This window comes from Rhinolophus sinicus, linkage group LG02 (genome assembly GCF_036562045.2).
Source record: "Rhinolophus sinicus isolate RSC01 linkage group LG02, ASM3656204v1, whole genome shotgun sequence".
In the NCBI taxonomy this organism is placed as follows: Eukaryota; Metazoa; Chordata; class Mammalia; order Chiroptera; family Rhinolophidae; genus Rhinolophus; species Rhinolophus sinicus.
In genome coordinates, this window is record NC_133752.1 from 191,324,036 (window position 1) to 191,340,892 (window position 16,857).

The 16,857-nt window shown below is 54.4% G+C and overlaps 1 protein-coding gene across 9 annotated transcripts; it reads right to left on the minus strand.

Annotated features, from left to right (window-relative positions):
- Positions 1-119: 119 nt before the first annotated feature.
- SSTR3 (somatostatin receptor 3) lies at positions 120-16,784 on the minus strand. Of its 9 annotated transcripts, none has more exons than XM_074326358.1 (6): positions 12,711-12,800; positions 11,164-11,308; positions 10,213-10,427; positions 8,181-9,781; positions 7,816-7,964; positions 120-3,681 (listed from the first exon to the last, which is right to left on the minus strand). In XM_074326358.1, the coding sequence occupies exon 6, from the start codon at positions 3,643-3,645 to the stop codon at positions 2,374-2,376; it is 1,272 nt and encodes a 423-aa protein (XP_074182459.1). In that variant the 5' UTR covers positions 3,646-3,681; positions 7,816-7,964; positions 8,181-9,781; positions 10,213-10,427; positions 11,164-11,308; positions 12,711-12,800; the 3' UTR covers positions 120-2,373. The 9 variants fall into 9 exon arrangements, with proteins under 9 accessions (XP_074182459.1, XP_074182453.1, XP_074182457.1 ...); XM_074326352.1 differs by having other exon boundaries at positions 8,181-10,109; XM_074326356.1 differs by having other exon boundaries at positions 9,927-10,427.
- Between the last annotated feature and the right edge of the window lie 73 nt (positions 16,785-16,857).

A 16,857-nucleotide genomic window follows, 5' to 3' on the forward strand; every position in this document is an offset into this window, starting at 1 on the left:
GAGCTGAGAGATGGATAGAGGGAGCATCCTGAGAAAGGTAGACAGCCATACACACGCCCACTCATGCACCCTGATCTAGACACACAGCACCTGACAAAGGAATTGCCCCAGGCCATTGCTATTGTCAGGTGTCACTGTCTTTATTGACAAGAGCTAGGGGTAGAAGCAGCAAAGGATTTCCCTAGGGGCCTCCCAGCCACCCTTGCAGAACAAGCTCACCTGCCCCAGGAATCAGGAAGGCAGGGCTGCCCAGGGAGTGCTGGAATGCCAGAGAGCCCTCTTCCCTCAGACCCGCAGATCCTGCTCAGGGGAATCCCAGACTGAGGGCTGGGCCTCTAGCCTCCAACCTCCACACAAGATCTGGTTTTGTGACCTTACTTCCCCCTGAGGGGGCCGCACACTCTCCTAAGCCCTGCCTCCCTAATCCTTGGCTTCTGACACCCCAACTCCCCCTTTGTCATGTCCTGAAGTGTTCTCATCCCCAAGGGCCAGACACAAAGAGGTCCCTGGTGAAGGAGAAGGGGGTGTAGGTCAAGCCTGGCAAGAGGACCACCTCTACTTTGTAATCTGATACACCCTATCCCCACCCATTGCAGTGTGCGCGGCAGTTTATCCAGCATGACCCATTTTCCTTCTTCAGTCCCAGGAGGCAAGCAAGCTGGGACTATCACCTCCCTTTTATGAGAGGGAAACTGAGGCCCAGAGAGGTCAAGGCTAGCCAAGATCTAGAAGTGAGTTGAAGATGTAGATTTCCCAAGTTGTGGTTCATGTGATTTCCCTGAGGACCCTCTGCCCTTGGTGGGGTGGAGGGTTGGGGGATTTAGCCAGAGGTACCACTCTCCCTAGGGCCGGTCTCACTGTTGCTCTAAGAGTTCGTCTCTGGGATGGAGTCCAGGCTAGTCCAGGCCTAGCCTGTGGTCCCACTCCAGCCGCCTTTTGTCTTGTTTTCCCTGGGCCTTCCCAACCTATAGCCCTGGAGAACTTAGAAGACAGGAGGCCTGCTCCGGGCCTGTCAGGCCCTGTGTCTCAGCTCTACCCTCCGGCTGCCGTCAAAGCCAAGCGCTTCTGACCAACATTGTCAGGCCCTCAAGGGGGCTGGCCCTGTACCTTTTAGAGCATTTGCTTTTCTACCCTGATGTCATCCTTTCCTTGACACTGGTTGGGCCTGGCATTGGCAACTCAGTTTCGTCGATTCAGCAACTGAGCTCAGCCCAGAGGGGCCAAGGACAGCTCAATGTCAAGGAACAGAACTGTCTTCCATCTTCCTCCTCCTCCCTCCACTTCCTCCGCCTTCCATCTCTTCTTTCTCCTCTTCCCCCTTCTCCTCTCCGCACTGTTTAGACCCTCTGCCTTTCCAGGCCAGTCTGCCTGGGCCAGGTCCCTGCCCTGGTCACTGTGAAGGGAGGAACCGGGATGATTTCTTCTCTGAGGAGGTTTCCAGAGCTCTCAAAGACCCAGAAACACACTCCCCTCTACTCCACCCCCTCCCCCACCCTACTCCCGCCACAGGACACAAAGTGAGCTGCTTTGGGGTTTGGTCGGCTGGCTTCCAAAGGGGCTGAGCTAGGCTTGGGGTGGCCTAAGCTTATGCAGTTTGGGGTCCCTCTTTAAGAAAAGCAATACAAAATTACAAGTACAAAATTTGACTCAGGCCTTGGAAAGGGCAGTAAGGGACCCTGCACCTGGACTTAATAAGCTTCCTGGAAAACCCACCTCCTCACCTCATGTCCAGGAGCACAGGGGTCCTGGCCTGACTGTGCCAAGAGGGCCTGGAGGATATTGGGTTGCTCAGCAGGTGAGGCCTGTGGCCCAGAGAGAAGAGCTGGCTCGAGGCCTTGTAGCAAGTAGGGGAGAGTTGATGGGGGCCTAAGAAATCTCACACCCCTCCTCCCCATGGGGTAAGACTTTCATCTATTTGGGGCCCTGGTCCAGGTCCCTGTGAACCGGGCCCCAGTCCCTTTCCTATGAACCTGACTCTGAGCCCAGGACACCCCAGCCTCGGTTTATCGCTCTGAGGGCCAAGATTCAGATCAATCCATGAGGATGCTCTGTCGCTGAAGAGGATGGCCAGTCTGCACCTGTGCCTTAATCTGGGCCCTGCTCAGGAAGGTCAGCCCTGCCATGACGTTCCTCCAGTCTTTTCATCCAGCAGAGCTCGTCTAGGCCAATTGCTTCCATCCCTGAGTCACAGAGGAGAACACGAGGCTCAGAGAAGGGAAACGGCAAAGGGAAATGGCCTATCCGAGATCACGTGGTGAGTCTCAGTAGCAATGGGATCGGAACATCCCATCACGGGCCCCTGGCACCTGGGGCACCTAGGTGCACCCACAGCCTCTGCCCTGTCCTCAAGCTACGCTGGCCCTCCACAGACCCCTACAGACAGCTGATATGCAGTGTGCCCGACTTTTCCCCAGCTGAGGTCTCTTGGGGTAGGAACTGCTGCTCCTTGCCAGCCATCCGGCTGGGCGGCCGCTCCTGCCCACTGGTGCCAGGCTGTGTGATCTGGCTGACCCAGCCATTCATCTCCTTCCCCTCCCCCTGCTTCCCCGCCCCCTGCTCCCCACCCTCCTCCCCATCTTCCTCCTCCTCCTCCTCCTCTGTCTTCTCTGGAGGCCCCACCGGGGGCTCCTGGCTGCGTACACGGCGGGAAGGCCGCAGCAGGACCCGGCGGAAGCCCTGCTTGAAGCGGTAGGAGAGGAAGCCATACAGGATGGGGTTGGCACAGCTGTTGGCATAGGGCAGCGCCACCACCAGGAAGTAGAGGCCGAAGAAGGCGGGCTCCTCGGGCAGCGGGCACACCACGTTGATGATGTTGAGCACATAGAAAGGCATCCAGCAGAGGACGAAGAGCGCCACCACGGCCACCACCATGCGCGTGACCCTGCGCTCGGAGCGCCGCCGCCGCTGGCACGAGGGTGCCCACACCCGCCTTCCTGCTGAGCGCACCTTGACCACAATGAGCAGGTAGCAGAGACAGATGACCAGCAGTGGCCCAAAGAAACCCAGCGCAGCCGTGTAGATGATGAAGCCAGCTCTCCAGGCCGCCGCCGGCTCAGGCCACTGCATGTGGCAGGTGCTCATGCCCCGGGGCACGCCCGAGAAGACCACCACGGGCAGTACCACCACTGCTGAGGCCACCCAGACAGCCGCGCTGACGGTGCGGGCCACCGGTGTCGTGCGCCAGCGGGCTGAGCGGGTGGGATGTACCACCGCCAAGTAACGATCCACACTCATGACAGTGAGACAGAAGATGCTGGTGAACTGGTTGATGCCGTCCACGGCCATGACCAGGCGACACATGAGGGAGCCAAAGGGCCAGTAGGACAGGGCATTCTGGGCAGCCAGGAAGGGCAGCCCCAGCATGAAGAGCTCATCGGCCAGCGCCAGGTTGAGGATGTAGACGTTGGTGACTGACAGGCTGGCTGTGTGCCGCAGGACCACATAGATAACCAGTGAGTTGCCCAGCAGACCCACCACGCACACCACCAAGTAGACCAGTGGGATCAGGACACCACGGACGGCCAGCCCAGCCGAACTTGGGGCCACAGACATGTTTCCCAAGGGGGCATCCAGGGGCCAGGCGGAAGAGGCATTCCCAGTTTCCAAGGTTGTGGGCACCAATGAAGGATAGCTGGCTGTGTCCATGGCTGAAGGGAGGGCAGTCAGCAGCCAGCTATTAGCCTGGAGGCGGGAGGAAACAACAGGGTCAAAAAAAAGGATGGCTTTTCCTCAGCTGCCCCTCCCCCATCACACTGAACTTGGTGGCTTATTGTGCATCCGGACAGAGTTTGACATGCACCAGCTCATTCACTGTGCACGGGCTGGCAAGGTAGCCCCATTTCTCAGATGAGGGAACTGAGTCTCAGAGAGGTGGAGTGACCACCCTGTATCACACAGCTAGGGTGTGGTGTGGGATGTAAGCTTGTCTGGCTCCAAAGGGCAGGGACCAGCACTGGCCTGTGCCCCACTGTGTCCCTTTGCCTGTGCACAATGTGAGTACTCCACAAATGTCCAATAAAGGGATCAGTTGATCATTCAGTCGGCCGATGACATCATAGGCCCTTTTCTGTACACCCATGTTTTTCAAATATTTTTGGTGCCAGTGCATTTTACATGGCAACCCAATGAAGTCATAGTGTTTCATAAAATCTCACTTGCCCTTTTTATATATGATGGTCCCAGCTGGCTGAGGCCCAACTGAATCACCCACTGCTATAGACTGAATGTGTCCCCCCACCAAATTCATGTTGAAATCCTAACCCCCAGTGTGATGGTATTAGGAGGTAGGACTTTGGGAGGTCATTAGATCATGAGGTGGAGCCCTTGTGAATGGCATTAGTGCCCTTTTAAAGGAGACCCCCGAGGGCTCCCTTGCCCCTTCTGCCCTGTAGGGACACAATGAGAACATGGCCGTCTATGAACCAGGAAGTAGGCCCTCACCAGACACCAAATGTGCCCGCACCTTGATCTTGGACTTCCAGCCTCCAGAACTGTGAGAAATAAATTTCTGTTGTTCTTACATCCCCCGGTCTGTGGTAATCTGTTATAACAGCCTGAACAGACTAAGACACCCACCAACAGGTCTCAGCCCTCACATCTGAAAATACTGCTGCAGATTACAGGTCCTTAACCTTGAACCCAGGTCTCTAGATGAACTTCAGAGCATCCGTGACCCCCTAAAACTCTGATGAAAGTTAATGTATTCGCGTCTTTTCTGGGCTGAGGCCAGAGCTTTCATCAGATTGAGAACCACAGGTTCAGGGGTACCCTCTCTCCTGGGGGTCCAAGCCCTTGGGGACCTTCTCAGTCTGGCCCATCCAATGTGTGCCCGCAAAGGCCCTGCCCAGGATGATTGGCTGTGACTCTGCTGGGGGTTGAGTGGCTGGGACCCTTTCTCCCCACAGAGGGAAACTTGTGGTGGAGAAATTCACAATACACTGGAAGTCAGCACAAGAATAGCCTCTTGCCCCTGCACCAGCAGGCCAGGCTTCCCTGAGAAGAGGGCATTTCAGATGGGTCTTGAAGTGTGAGTAAGAGCTGCTCAATGGCGCCGTGGGAAGCTGCATCCCCACTTACTTTGTTAGCACCTGTCGTGCCTCCCACACACGAGAGGACTCCTGCCTTCCCTGCTAAACTCGACTCTCCTGCAGTATGGAGACGCTCTTATTCAGCTTTGAACCTTTTCCCGGCTCCTTCCTGTCCCTTTCACACAAGAATAAGCTCCGCATCAGTGTTGGAGGCGTGAAATGAATCAGAGGAACCAGAGTGGACAAATCTTGATGCAAAAGGGGGATGAACGGCTGACAGTGGAAATTCAGGTCCCGCTGGGAAAGGCCCCCTACCTCAGGATTTGCTACCCTCCCTCCGCAGCACTTCCTGGCTCTCAGGAGGCCCAGTGACAGACTAGAGCTGAAATCTGGCGTCTACTTTGCTCCTGGACCTCCCACTTCTTCCTAATAATCTCCCCCCAGGCCCAATATCTTCCTGCCATCCCAACACTGGGCTTGAAATGCCTCCAGAGGGAACTGGGGACCGCATTGCCCTATAAGGACATCACCTTGAGATGCAAAGCTCCTGGAAAGGGGTGGGACCCTAACTCAGAGCAAACAGCTCAGGGTGGGCAGGGGTGCCTGGGTGCCCCTGCCCAATGACCTGGGGCACCAGGCAAGCAATGCCAAGAATGGCAAAGAAACCCTTGGCTGTGGCTCATCCTAATGATACCCCAGGCTGGTCTCAGAGCACCCCTATTTCCTGTTACTCTAAGCCTGGGGGGAGACCCCCAGACTGTCCTCAAGCCACTGATCACTCAGACCCTCGTCAGCTCTCCTGAGCTGGGGACAGCGGCACTAACAGAGAGGCTATCTGATCAGTGGGCTCATGGGATTGTAACAGTGCCGCCAGCTCCCTGTCACTGATCCAGATTGCCAGGTTCCAGACTAAGCTGGTGACGTGCTGCATCTTATGGGGTCTTACGAGGAAGACACTAATGTCTGTCATCGCCACTGCATATACAGGGAACAAAGGTGAGGCCACATGCTCTGGTCAAATAGCTAGGAAGGGGCAGCACTGGGAGGGCCCTCTCCCCATCCACCTCCAATTCACAGGCCGGCAGAACGAGGCCAGGCCTGGGAATGCACTTGCCTAAGAGTCACTGCTGCTCAGGGCACCCAGCTGGCATCCAGCTCTCCCACCAGCCTGTTCAGAGCTCTCCTTGCTTGAACTATTAGAGTCATGGACCCAAATCCCTCGACACTTGGAGACCTAAAAATAGAATTTTAGATTCTTAGAACTGAGTTGTAGAGTCATAGATCTTTAGACTCTGTGTCCTTGAATCAGGGAATATTAGAGTTCCAAAATGCTGGAATTAGCCCTTTTGAGACCTGGGATTGCAGACTCTGGGACCTTAGCATCCTGGCTTCCTCGGCCAGGGAGCCCTAAGTCACCCATCCATCCAATTGTCTCCCTGTGCACAGATCCTCTTTATAGCATCCCCACAGGGTGGCCAAATCCAACCCAGCGCTGGAGGAGGAAGGAGAGTGCTCGTTCCCAAGAGAGGAGCAGTGAGCAGGCAAACCTGATTGCCAGGCGGTAGGGACAGATACCCTCCCCCACGGAAGCCTGGACGTGAGCTCTGAGGACGGCCCCCCTCCCACCGAGCACATACATGTGTACCCCCTCACACAAGCACACATGGCCCTGATGGAGGAGGGACAGCAGACCCACCAGGCCCTGGCTTTGTCCCAGCCCCTCCAGGAGCCCGGCACTCCCCCACGGATGCCCTGCCCCCACCCTTACCTGGGCTCATCTTCCCTGTTGAGGTTCAAAGGGCCAGGGTGCCAAAAACAGGGAAATGACATTTTTCTGTAGGCGACAGCCAGACCTGCAATTTTGGTGCCACCTTGTCTTTAAGGAGCTGGCATACTGTGCATGATCTAGTTCATCCTGGGGGAGGAAGGACTCTTCCTCCCTGTCTGGTTTATCTTTGGCACAAGCTTGCCTGAAAGCTGGGGGCGGACTCCTCAGAGAATGGTTAGGGAGAGGATGGAGGCCCAGAGAGGGTGAGTGGCTGCTCTGAGCCCCACAGCAATTTAGGATGGCACCTCAGGGACACCAGACACCCCAGTGGTTCTCCCTGTGTCTGCCCCCAGCCCCTCTAGAGTGCTAGCCTTCAGGTGCAGGGATCCTGAACTATTTATTTCTTTAACCCAAGCACCTAGCTCAATACCCAGAACATTGAGAGTCATGGACAGACCAAGAAGTTCAGAGAGTAGAGCTCCAAGTGAGCTGAGGTGTTGCTCCTGGGTAGAGGCCTCAAACTCACATCATGAAATCCTTACAGAGCCCACGAGGGAGGGTTTTGCAAGAGGAGGAAGTTGAAGCTCAGAGAGGTTCAGTAAGTTGCACAAGGTCACCCAGCTGGTGAGTGGGAGGCCAGCATTCAAACCCAGTTGTGCCTCCTTCTAAACCATCAGTAACTCCTGACCCTGCTGAGAGGAATCAGGGACTGGAGCAGCTCTGGACAATGCAGGCTGCTGGTCGACTCTGCACTCTGCTGGCCGACTCTGCACTCTGCTGGCCCTCTGCTCCCCTGGGCCTTCCCCCAAGAGGCCCAGATTGTGCTAGTCAATGTCAACGACCTCCCTCCCATCCCAGGCCTGGAATCTGACCCCAAGGGACACACCACAAGCCCTAGGTTGGGGGCTTGGGCTCTGCCACAGAGCGATCATGCCAAATTGCTGTGTGACCTTGGGCAAGTCACTTCTCTCCTCTGGACCTCAAATTTCCTCCTATTAAAATGAAGACAAGCATACCCACCTCCCAGGTTTGCTGTAAAGATTACGCGGGAATGTGCTGAGCACAGTGCCCAGCACAGACAGGGAGCTCAGTCAGGAAGCCTGGCAGGTGAGCCAAGGGGGCCAAGTAACATGATGCTTCTGGTTTCTTCCAGCTCTGACACTGCTGTGCTGTGAATCCAAGATTCTAGAATCATGGCATCAAATTCCAAGATGGATGTCCCCCCAACCCCTGCAGCCCACCAAGAGGTCACAGGAGGGCCTTTTACCCTGAGCCTTCCCACCCTCTCCCAGCCCCCAGCTCCAACCTCCCAAGTTCTTTCTGGACAGAGGGGGGACTCCAGGACCCCACCCTCCAGGACCCCACCCCGGCCCCAGCCTCCTTACCTGCCCGTGGGGTGAGGGCTCCCCTCCTTGCTGCCAAGCTGGTTATCATTCTGCTGCCCCGTCTCCCTGCCCAGTCCCCAGGTGCCCCCAGAGCACCCCGTAGCTGGGATCCCCACACAATGCCCACTTCTATACCGCTTGCGGCCCGGGCCCCCTCCTAGGCCTGTGGTAGCCACGTCTGCCCACAGCGCCTCTCCCATCTGGTCTCCGGCCGTGACTTCCCACCAGCGCCTGGTGCGTCACCCCCCCATCTCCAGGACTCCTCCTGGAGGGTAGGGGCACAGATGGGGGTTCTGCAAGCAGGAGCCCGGGGTCAGGGTGGAGGAAGAAGCCTCCCAAGGAAAGAAGAAAAATGGGGACCAGAGGACTATTAAGGAGCCAATAGAGATAGAGGGAAAAGGGGTGTCAGTCGGAGGTGGGGAGAGAGAGAGAGAAAAAGGAAGAGAGAGAGAGAGAGAGAGAGAACAGTGAGTGGGTGGAAAGCCAGAATGAGGGGGAGTGATGCGAAATGCGTGACAGGGAGAAGAGAAGGAGGAGGAAAGAGAGCGAGAGAAGGGGCGAGAGGGAGAGATGCGGAGAGAGGCAGGACTAGAGAGCGAGGAAGGAGAAGGAGGGGGTGGCAGGGAGAGTGACAGAGAAGGATTGTGCCACAGATGGTGACATGGAGAGCCAGGGAACGAGGGAGCAGGAATGGGGGTGAGGGAGGGGCTGGGAGGAGGGGCTGAGGGGCTGGAGAGCAGGTGCTGGGGTGAGGGAGGAGGGACAGCAGGGTAGGGGAGGAGGCTGGGGGTGGGGGGCAGGCCCTGTTACCGGGGAGATTTCAGCCACCCACGCTGGCCTTGGCTCCCACGGGGGGTTGAGAGAAGTGTGGTGCTCAGGGGAGCTAGGGACTGAGAGCCAGGGGCCAGACGCAACCCCCTGAGACCACCATGGCACACATCCCCCAGGGTGACAGCTGGGTCCAGAGGCCAGGTGGGTGTGGGGTTGAGCAGTGTCACCAAGAGGCCTGGGAGTATGGGGTGAGCACTGAACTGGGAGTCCAAAGTCCTATTCAGCAGCCACAAGCTAGACACCAGCCACAGAGGAAGGCCAGGTGGGGGTCGTTAGTCGTGAGACTGGTTGAGTCTGGAAGGCGCCAGGCAGGGTGAGGCGTGGAATGACAAGGTAAAGAATAAACACGGCAGGCTCTGAGGTCCAGGAGGCAAAATCAAAGACGTGATACAGGAGAAAACAAATGTCTATCCTTTGTAAACTGACAAAATTCAAAATAGAATAATAATAATTGACAACAACAAGCTTTTGTAATACAGGTCTACTGCTGAGAAGAACAGAATTCTTTTGCAGGGGATAACATTTGGCTTTCTTGGAGTTCAAAGTTCGTTTTTCCCCTCATCAAATCAGTTGCAAGCGGTCATCTGTAAAAGCCATTCTTACCTGGCAGGCTGCATACAAGCGGCAGGCAGGTTTGGCCCCTGGGTTTAATATGCTCTGCCTGCGGCCTGAGCACAGGCCTGGCTGCTCCTGTCACTGCACCCGGCTTGTGCTGACTGGCCACGTGACGTTGGGCATGATGTCCCCACTCTAGGTCTCAGTTTCCTCATCTGGGTCACGGGAGGTTAGACTAAATCAATCCTAAGATCCTGTCTCAATGGGAGCATTACAAACCCCTAACGGTCAATCAGTAATGAAGGCTATTTTTGTTAATACTATAGCCGCTGCTTCACGCACATTCTCAGCCATACCCACCGTGGTAAGCAGAGTTAGTGCATCCAGTTTACAGATAAGGAAGCTGGGGTCAGAGAGGGAGAGCAGTTTACTCAGATCACACAGCCAGGGAGTGGAGAAACCCAACAGCCTGTGCCAAAGGTGTACTCCCAAGCACCTTGCCACCAAGCGGCCTGACCCCTTCTCAGGAGGGCAAGCGGGTAGCTGTCAGGGAAGAGCAGGAGGAAGGAAATGAGTCTGTGTTGAGCATCGGCTGTGTGCCAGGCACCATCCAGGCCCCATTCCTCAGGACCAGGGCTGCACCTACTTGGTCACTAGGTCCCCAGGGCTGATATATAGCAGGTCTTCAAAGAACCAGGAATCCAATTCCTCCAGAAGTGCCTGCCATCCTGGCTGCTGCAGCGCACAATGGGACCCAGGACACATCTGCTTGCGCCTGGAGTCCCCAGCCCCTTGACGCTGTCCTTCCACTCGCCCCGGGGGCCCAGGGCAAGGCTCTTCTTCCAGGCTTCAGTCTTCTGTCTGTATAAGTTCATGAGGAGTATGAGAGCTCTGAGGCAGCTCCTGGGAGTGAGGGAGGGGTTCCGTGGCACTGCCCCTTCCCTGCCCAGGGCCTCCTGTGGCTTCTCTTCACCCACCAGGCTTTATACCATTCCAGCCTTGCCACCTGCCCCTGTCTCCTCCTCTGCTGATTTCCCTTGCCTACCTATGCTCCAGGCACACCCAGCCTCATTCATTCATTCATTTGTTCGTTCAGTCAGTCATTCAGTCTTTCATTCGCCATTAGATGGGTGAGTTCAGAAGGCCGTTCTGAAGCAGTGAAAGAGACTGAGCAAATGTGTGGGGAAGAGCCCCAGGCAGAGGAAAGGGGAGGTGGGGACAAGCTTGTGTGTTTGAAGGATAGGGAGGAGACTGGTATGGCTGGAAAGGAGGGAGGCAGGGGAGGCCACCATGTCAGACCATGTAGGGCCTGTTGTCTGAGTCTGGTTGGGTTGGGAGCCTCCCAAGGTGTGAGCAGAGGAGTTGGTGACCTGATGCATGTTTTTCAAAGGCTCAGCAGTCAGGACCCAGTGAGTGTGTGTTCTCTTCAGGGCCTTTGCACAGGCTGTTCCACACCCCACACCTGACCCCCACGCACACTGTGTCTCACACCAGCTCATCCCCACATATAAGACAAGTCCTCTTCAGGTGCCTCCTCCTGAGCCATCCCTGCCCTGGGTTAACTAGGCCCCTCCCTGAGACTTCCCAGAGCTCTCACCCCCATATGGCCTCTGATCTGAGCTCATCAAGACTCAGCTCAGGGACCTGCGTCCTCTGTGCTGGTCTGTGAGCTCTGGAGGGGAAGACTGTGGTTCCTCACTCTGTCCCCAGGCCTGGCATCAGCCTGGCACAGTAGGCATTTGCTGCATGTTTAATGAGGAAAAGAAGAGAGATAGATGGTTAGTGGGCAGGATGGTGGAAAGGAGGGGAGACTGAGCGTCTGCTGGGGGCCGGAGGGGTTCTGAGCACCAGGCTGGGAGCAGGTGTGACCTGAGTTAGACACCAACACAACTCCCAGCCAGGGGCCGTCCCAGAGCAGAAGTGACCCTGACCAGCCCCTCCTCCTGGGAGTGGCAGGGCAGAAAGAGGAAGTGCAACTTTATACCTGTGAGCTTTGGGGATCAGGGGATGCTGGGTGTCTGGGAACCGTGGGGTGGCCCAGCCCTGCTCGGCATTGAGTTCCTGGAGTGTGAGTGCCTCTAACCTCAGGCCTGAACCCGGCACTTCAGTGTTGTCATGTCTGTCTTGTAACCTGGAGGGGCTGCCTGGCCTGACTCCCCAAGATAGGACAATGCTATGTCTCTCCCATCACACCTTGGCTTCCTCAAAACTAGGGCCATGTCTCCACCCTCAGACTGGAAGTCACCCCAAGTGCAGAAAGTGGGCCTCCACCATCAGACAGGTGGTTTTCCAGGAGCTGGGACTCAGGCTCCTCCCGTCCCTGAAAGCCAGGACAGAGCCTCCTCTGCCCTGCAGTGCTTAGGCCAGAGCCAACCACAATGCAGGATGGAGGCCTCCACTACAGATGCTGTGGTCTGTCCTCTCAAATAAGATGAGATGAGCCAAAATGTGTTCTCAGCCCAGCTCCTGGGGCTTTGTCACTGGAGTCCCCTTTAAGGGTGTCCTCTGGTTCATCAGTCCCTGCTGGGTCAGTCCCTACTGGGGTTAAACCTCAGCTTTGCCATTTATTGCTGTGTGACCTTGGATCTGTGACTTAACCTCTCTGAGCCTTAGTCCCCCATTTTAAATACCTACTACATAGGGTTGCTGCAAGAATGGAATTAGTTAATTTCCTTCTACAGCAGCAGTTCCCAGGGGTACTACTCTTATACTCTCTGAGCCAGCAGGCTTATCAGGGCATGTACTTTTGTCAGCACAAGAGAGCATGCCCAAGGGCACAGACACACTCAGGTCTCTCCTTGTGATACATATGCTAACAACCCACTGGCCAAAAGCAAGTCACATGACCAAGGCCAGCATCATTGGAGAACAGAAGTACGCTCCTCCCCTGGTGAGTGTTTATTGGGAGGGAGTAATACCTGCTAAGCATCATCAAATCTGCGACACCCCCAATAATCAGTCTAGAGCCTCACCCCCGCCCACTCAGTAGCCAGTGGCCTTGGGTCCAGAGCTCTCTGGCTGGATTTTTCCTGCCCGCGTTGGAAAGGAATGGTCCCACAGCTTCAAAGTGCAGAGGGGAAGACCTGGAATCTAACAGCTCCTTAAACAGCCTTCCAAACAAAGCCCCTGCTTTCAGCCTCCTACCTTGGCACCTGGGGTGTCTGGGTCCCCAACCCGGGAGACTCCCTGGGGTTCTGCAAGGCCAGTTGATTTGCATCTCTTCCATCTCCAAACCTCCCCACCCACCTCGTCACGGAACAGCAGGCAGTTCCGTTTGCCTTGCAGAGGCTCTGTTAAATCATTTACCACACCTCCATCTGCTCTTCTGCTTGGGTGCTGTGGTTTGGGCTCACAGGTGTCGCCTGGTTTCTTTAAAGACGAGAGTTTGTGTTTCTGTTTCATGTTCTGCTTATCGTGGTGGCTGCTTTTCAGCAAGGTGGAGGGAGCGGAAACCTCTCTACCTCGGCACCGTGAGGCCAGAGTCTCTTCCTTTCTATACTGAATACACTTCTGTGGTATGTGGATCACACCACATGGCGGGTGTTGACTTACACGTCTGTCTCTCCCACTGGCCTCTGAGCCCCTGGGGAGCAGAGGGCTGGGTCTCACCCCTCTCTTTACCTCCAGCTGCTGGCACAGTTTGACACAGAGCATGGTTAGTACATGGTAACTGAGTTGAACTTCAGATTATACAGATGACTGCTCATTGTGTCACCTCCCTGGAGGCTTTCAGAAGTCTTCTAGAACAATCCTAGATCTCTATCTCCCTCCACTGAGCCTACCGTGCCCTGCTTCCCACAACCAATGAAGCCCGGCTGAAGTCAAATGACCCCACAGGTGAACATTTCTTGGGCCGTGTGGGAATGAAGAGGATAAGAAGGAGAGGTAAAAGATCAAAGGAAAAGACAGCAGGAACTTAGGCCCCCAAAAGTCAGAAAAAAACTGTTGTTGGAAAATTGTTTCGGTATACCATTTTATCATCTCTCACGACTGTGGGAGGCTGGGCTCAGCTGGGTGGCTCTTCAGCTCCACATGACGTTGGCTGAGGCTGCATTCATTCTCGGACTCGACTGGGCTAGCACATCCAAGATGGCTCATGCCCACGACTGGTGCCTTGGCAAGGATGGCGGGAAGGTTGGGCTCAGCGGGGTCACTGGAAGGGTTGGTTCTCTCTCTCCATTAAAGTCCATCCTTTCATCTGCTTATTTATTTACATTAACAACAAACATTTATACAGCATGTATCAGGTACTTGCTAGGGTCATGGTGAGCCATCCAAGCAGAAGGGACATTTTTCTGGGCTCTCTGAAGACTTGGCAGCTCCCCATTGGGCTGTGAGCTCCTAAGAGCAGACCCACGCTTAACCCACCCTCAAACCCTGTGTTTAGCACATAGTCTCAATACCTGTTTGCTGAATGATTACATGATCGAATGAATCAATGCTGTATAAGCATTTTTGAGGGCAACAGGAGTCCATTGCGGCATCTGAGTGGCAAATGTGTTTGTTAATGAGGAAGATCCCCCAGTTGCCTAGTGGAGGCTGGAGTATCAGCAGAGGGAGTAGAGGCAGGAGGCCAGAAAGGAGGCTGTAACTACTGTCCAGAGACGAGATGCAAGGCCTAGAGCAGGCAGCAGCAGTGGTGGGCCTGATAAGGAGATGCGTTTAACAGATTTGAAGAGGCAGACTTGTCCACGTTTGGTGACCAGTGAGTGTGGGGTTGAAGGAATGGGAGGAGCCAGGGGGACCCCCAGACCTCTGCTTTGGAAGAAGAAACAAGGAGAAGCCAGGCTCCGTGATGGAGAGCCCTAAATGAAGTAGTCTTATCTGGCCAGTGCCTTCCCGCCTGCCAGGTGATGATTGCATGGCAAGGGGCCACGTTGGACTGGGTGGGTGGGTGCTCGGGAGTGGTTGCTGTCGAATCACCATGTTGTCAGCTCCTGCCCACAACCAACAGTTCTTCCTGTTTCAAAACAGTTTACTCTTTCCTATCGAAAGAGCCTCTGGTCCTCAGCCAATTTGTAGAGCAGAAACAAGTGACTCACCCCGTAACCAGTAACCGCTGGGCATAGTGATACGTTGGAAAGAGCACAAGGCTAGGAGTCCTAAGACCTGTGACAAATGCCATCAGCTGACAGTAACAGAAGTCCTGACCAACAGCGAGTAAACAAATAGGTATTAATAGTTTCATTTTCATTTTGTTCCCATAATAAGGCAGCCATTGGCTTTGGTTCAGCTGCACACCAAAATTGTCAAAGATCCAGGCTCCTTTTATCTTTCTGTTCCTCTATTCTTAGCATGTTAGCTTGTATCTTCATGGTTGTGCTTCAAGTTTGCAAGATGGCTGCTACAGCTCCAGACATCTTATCAGTATTCCAGACAGGGAAGGGGACAAAACAAAGGGCAGTTCAGCTGGGTCTATCATTTTTTATGGAAGAAAACAAAAACTTTCACAGATGTTACCTCTCCAGCTGACTTTCACTTATGTCCTGTTGGCTAGAACTGTGCGATCTTAGAACCCCCAGCTGCAAAGCAGGCTGGGAAAACAAGTATTTTTGTCTGGGGCTAGATACATTGCTGCTTTGCATGAAGCTAGGAGTCTACTAGCAAGGAGGATGGGTGTAGTAGAAGAGGGTGGAAAAGCAGAGTGTTGCCTTAGTGGGTTGAGCTCTCTAACTCCTGTGCCCTCCTGTGTCTCCATTTCCTTCTCTGAAAAAAAAGAGCTGTTTATACCTACCTTGGAAGGCTACTAGGGGGATTAAATGAGATAATATGTGCTAGGTGAGCCCCCCACAATGGTGAGAGAATGTATTTACTGACGTTATTATTGAAATAAAACAAGGACTGTGTCCACTGGGGTAGGTTCGGGGGAAGAAGCCAACCCTTGGCGTGCAGGGAAGTTCGAGGAGCAGAGAAAGTTTTTCTAGGAAAGGGGACCAGAACAGCTGTGCAAACTCCTCAGAGTGCAAGAAGGGTGAATGTGGCTTTGAGGAAATGAGAGTTCAGTCTGACAATGGGGATGTGAGTGCAGGAGGAGAGAGGGGGGCGGCGTGTGGCCAGGCTTCTCAGGCCATGGGTTACAGGACACAAGAAGAGCAGGGCGCAAAAAGAGACTCCCCTTGGACTCTAGTTGACTGGAGGGGTCGCCTCAGGGCTTTTAAACATTGAATGGATTCAGGTGTGGGCTCTGACCCACCACATCTGTGTTTATGTCATGTATGTGTTGGTTTTCATGTGTTTTTTATTTGTTTCATAGAAGTAACTTTTAAAACATAACAGACTCATCTGAGCTAAAAGTAATCAAGGCCGTAGGGTTCCACCCTCACCCCCCGACCCGGGCCCTTTCAAGAGGGTGAGGCTCCTGGGAGTCAGTGAGCTGGAAGGTCCTGCCTCAGAACTTCAGGACTTTGGGGGCAGTGGGGGTGGCCGGGACACTGGGAGAGCAGAAAACAGAAACCCAAAGCATTTCACTGGCTGGGCATAGGGGCACTTCTGAGCTGTCAGCGACAAGGGACAAGGTCTTGTATCTCTTTTTTTATTCCTTTATTTTAGCCTCTCTAGAGTGTCAGCACACTAGGTAAGGAACTGAATCCCCACACCTGGGTGCCACCTACCCCCCACCTAGAACAGTACCTGGCACAGACTAGGTGCTCAATAATTGTGTGTTGAATAAATGGATGAAATTTAGAAAGAGGTGCGTAATTCTACACTGGAGTGGCGAGTCTGGCATTGGTAAATTGAGAAACACTAAGGCGACCAACTCCATACCAGGAACCACTGTGCTTTATGGATGAACTTTTTAAATCTTTTCAATGGCCCCATCTTTCATCTAAAGAAACTCACCTTTAGTTAGTACCTGCTGGAACTGGCAATGCTTCCTTACACTTTTGGGACACTCTCCTGTGACCTCCAGGAGTAGAGGTGGGGATTTCTGGATGCCAACCATCCATATTCCCAAATTCCAGCATGGCTCTGGGTCTCCATTTGGAGACCAAGGCCTCTACCCTGCTGTATGTGATTTGTCAGGGTTGTCCCCACTCCTTGCTCTAGCTAACAAGTAATCCCCGCCTGGCCAATCAGGGCACAGCATCTCGCTGCCAAATATGATTGGTTGAAAGGGTCCGATCAGACCCTGAGCTGGTCCAATCAGAGCAAACCTTAATTAGAACTTTGCCTGGGCAAACACTTGCTCTTTTTTGTTGTTGTTGAACTTGAACCTGGAAGGGTGGAGTCCTGAGAGTCACCTTCCTGACAATGAACCAGACAGCAGAAGACAAAATAAAGAGGTGCAGGA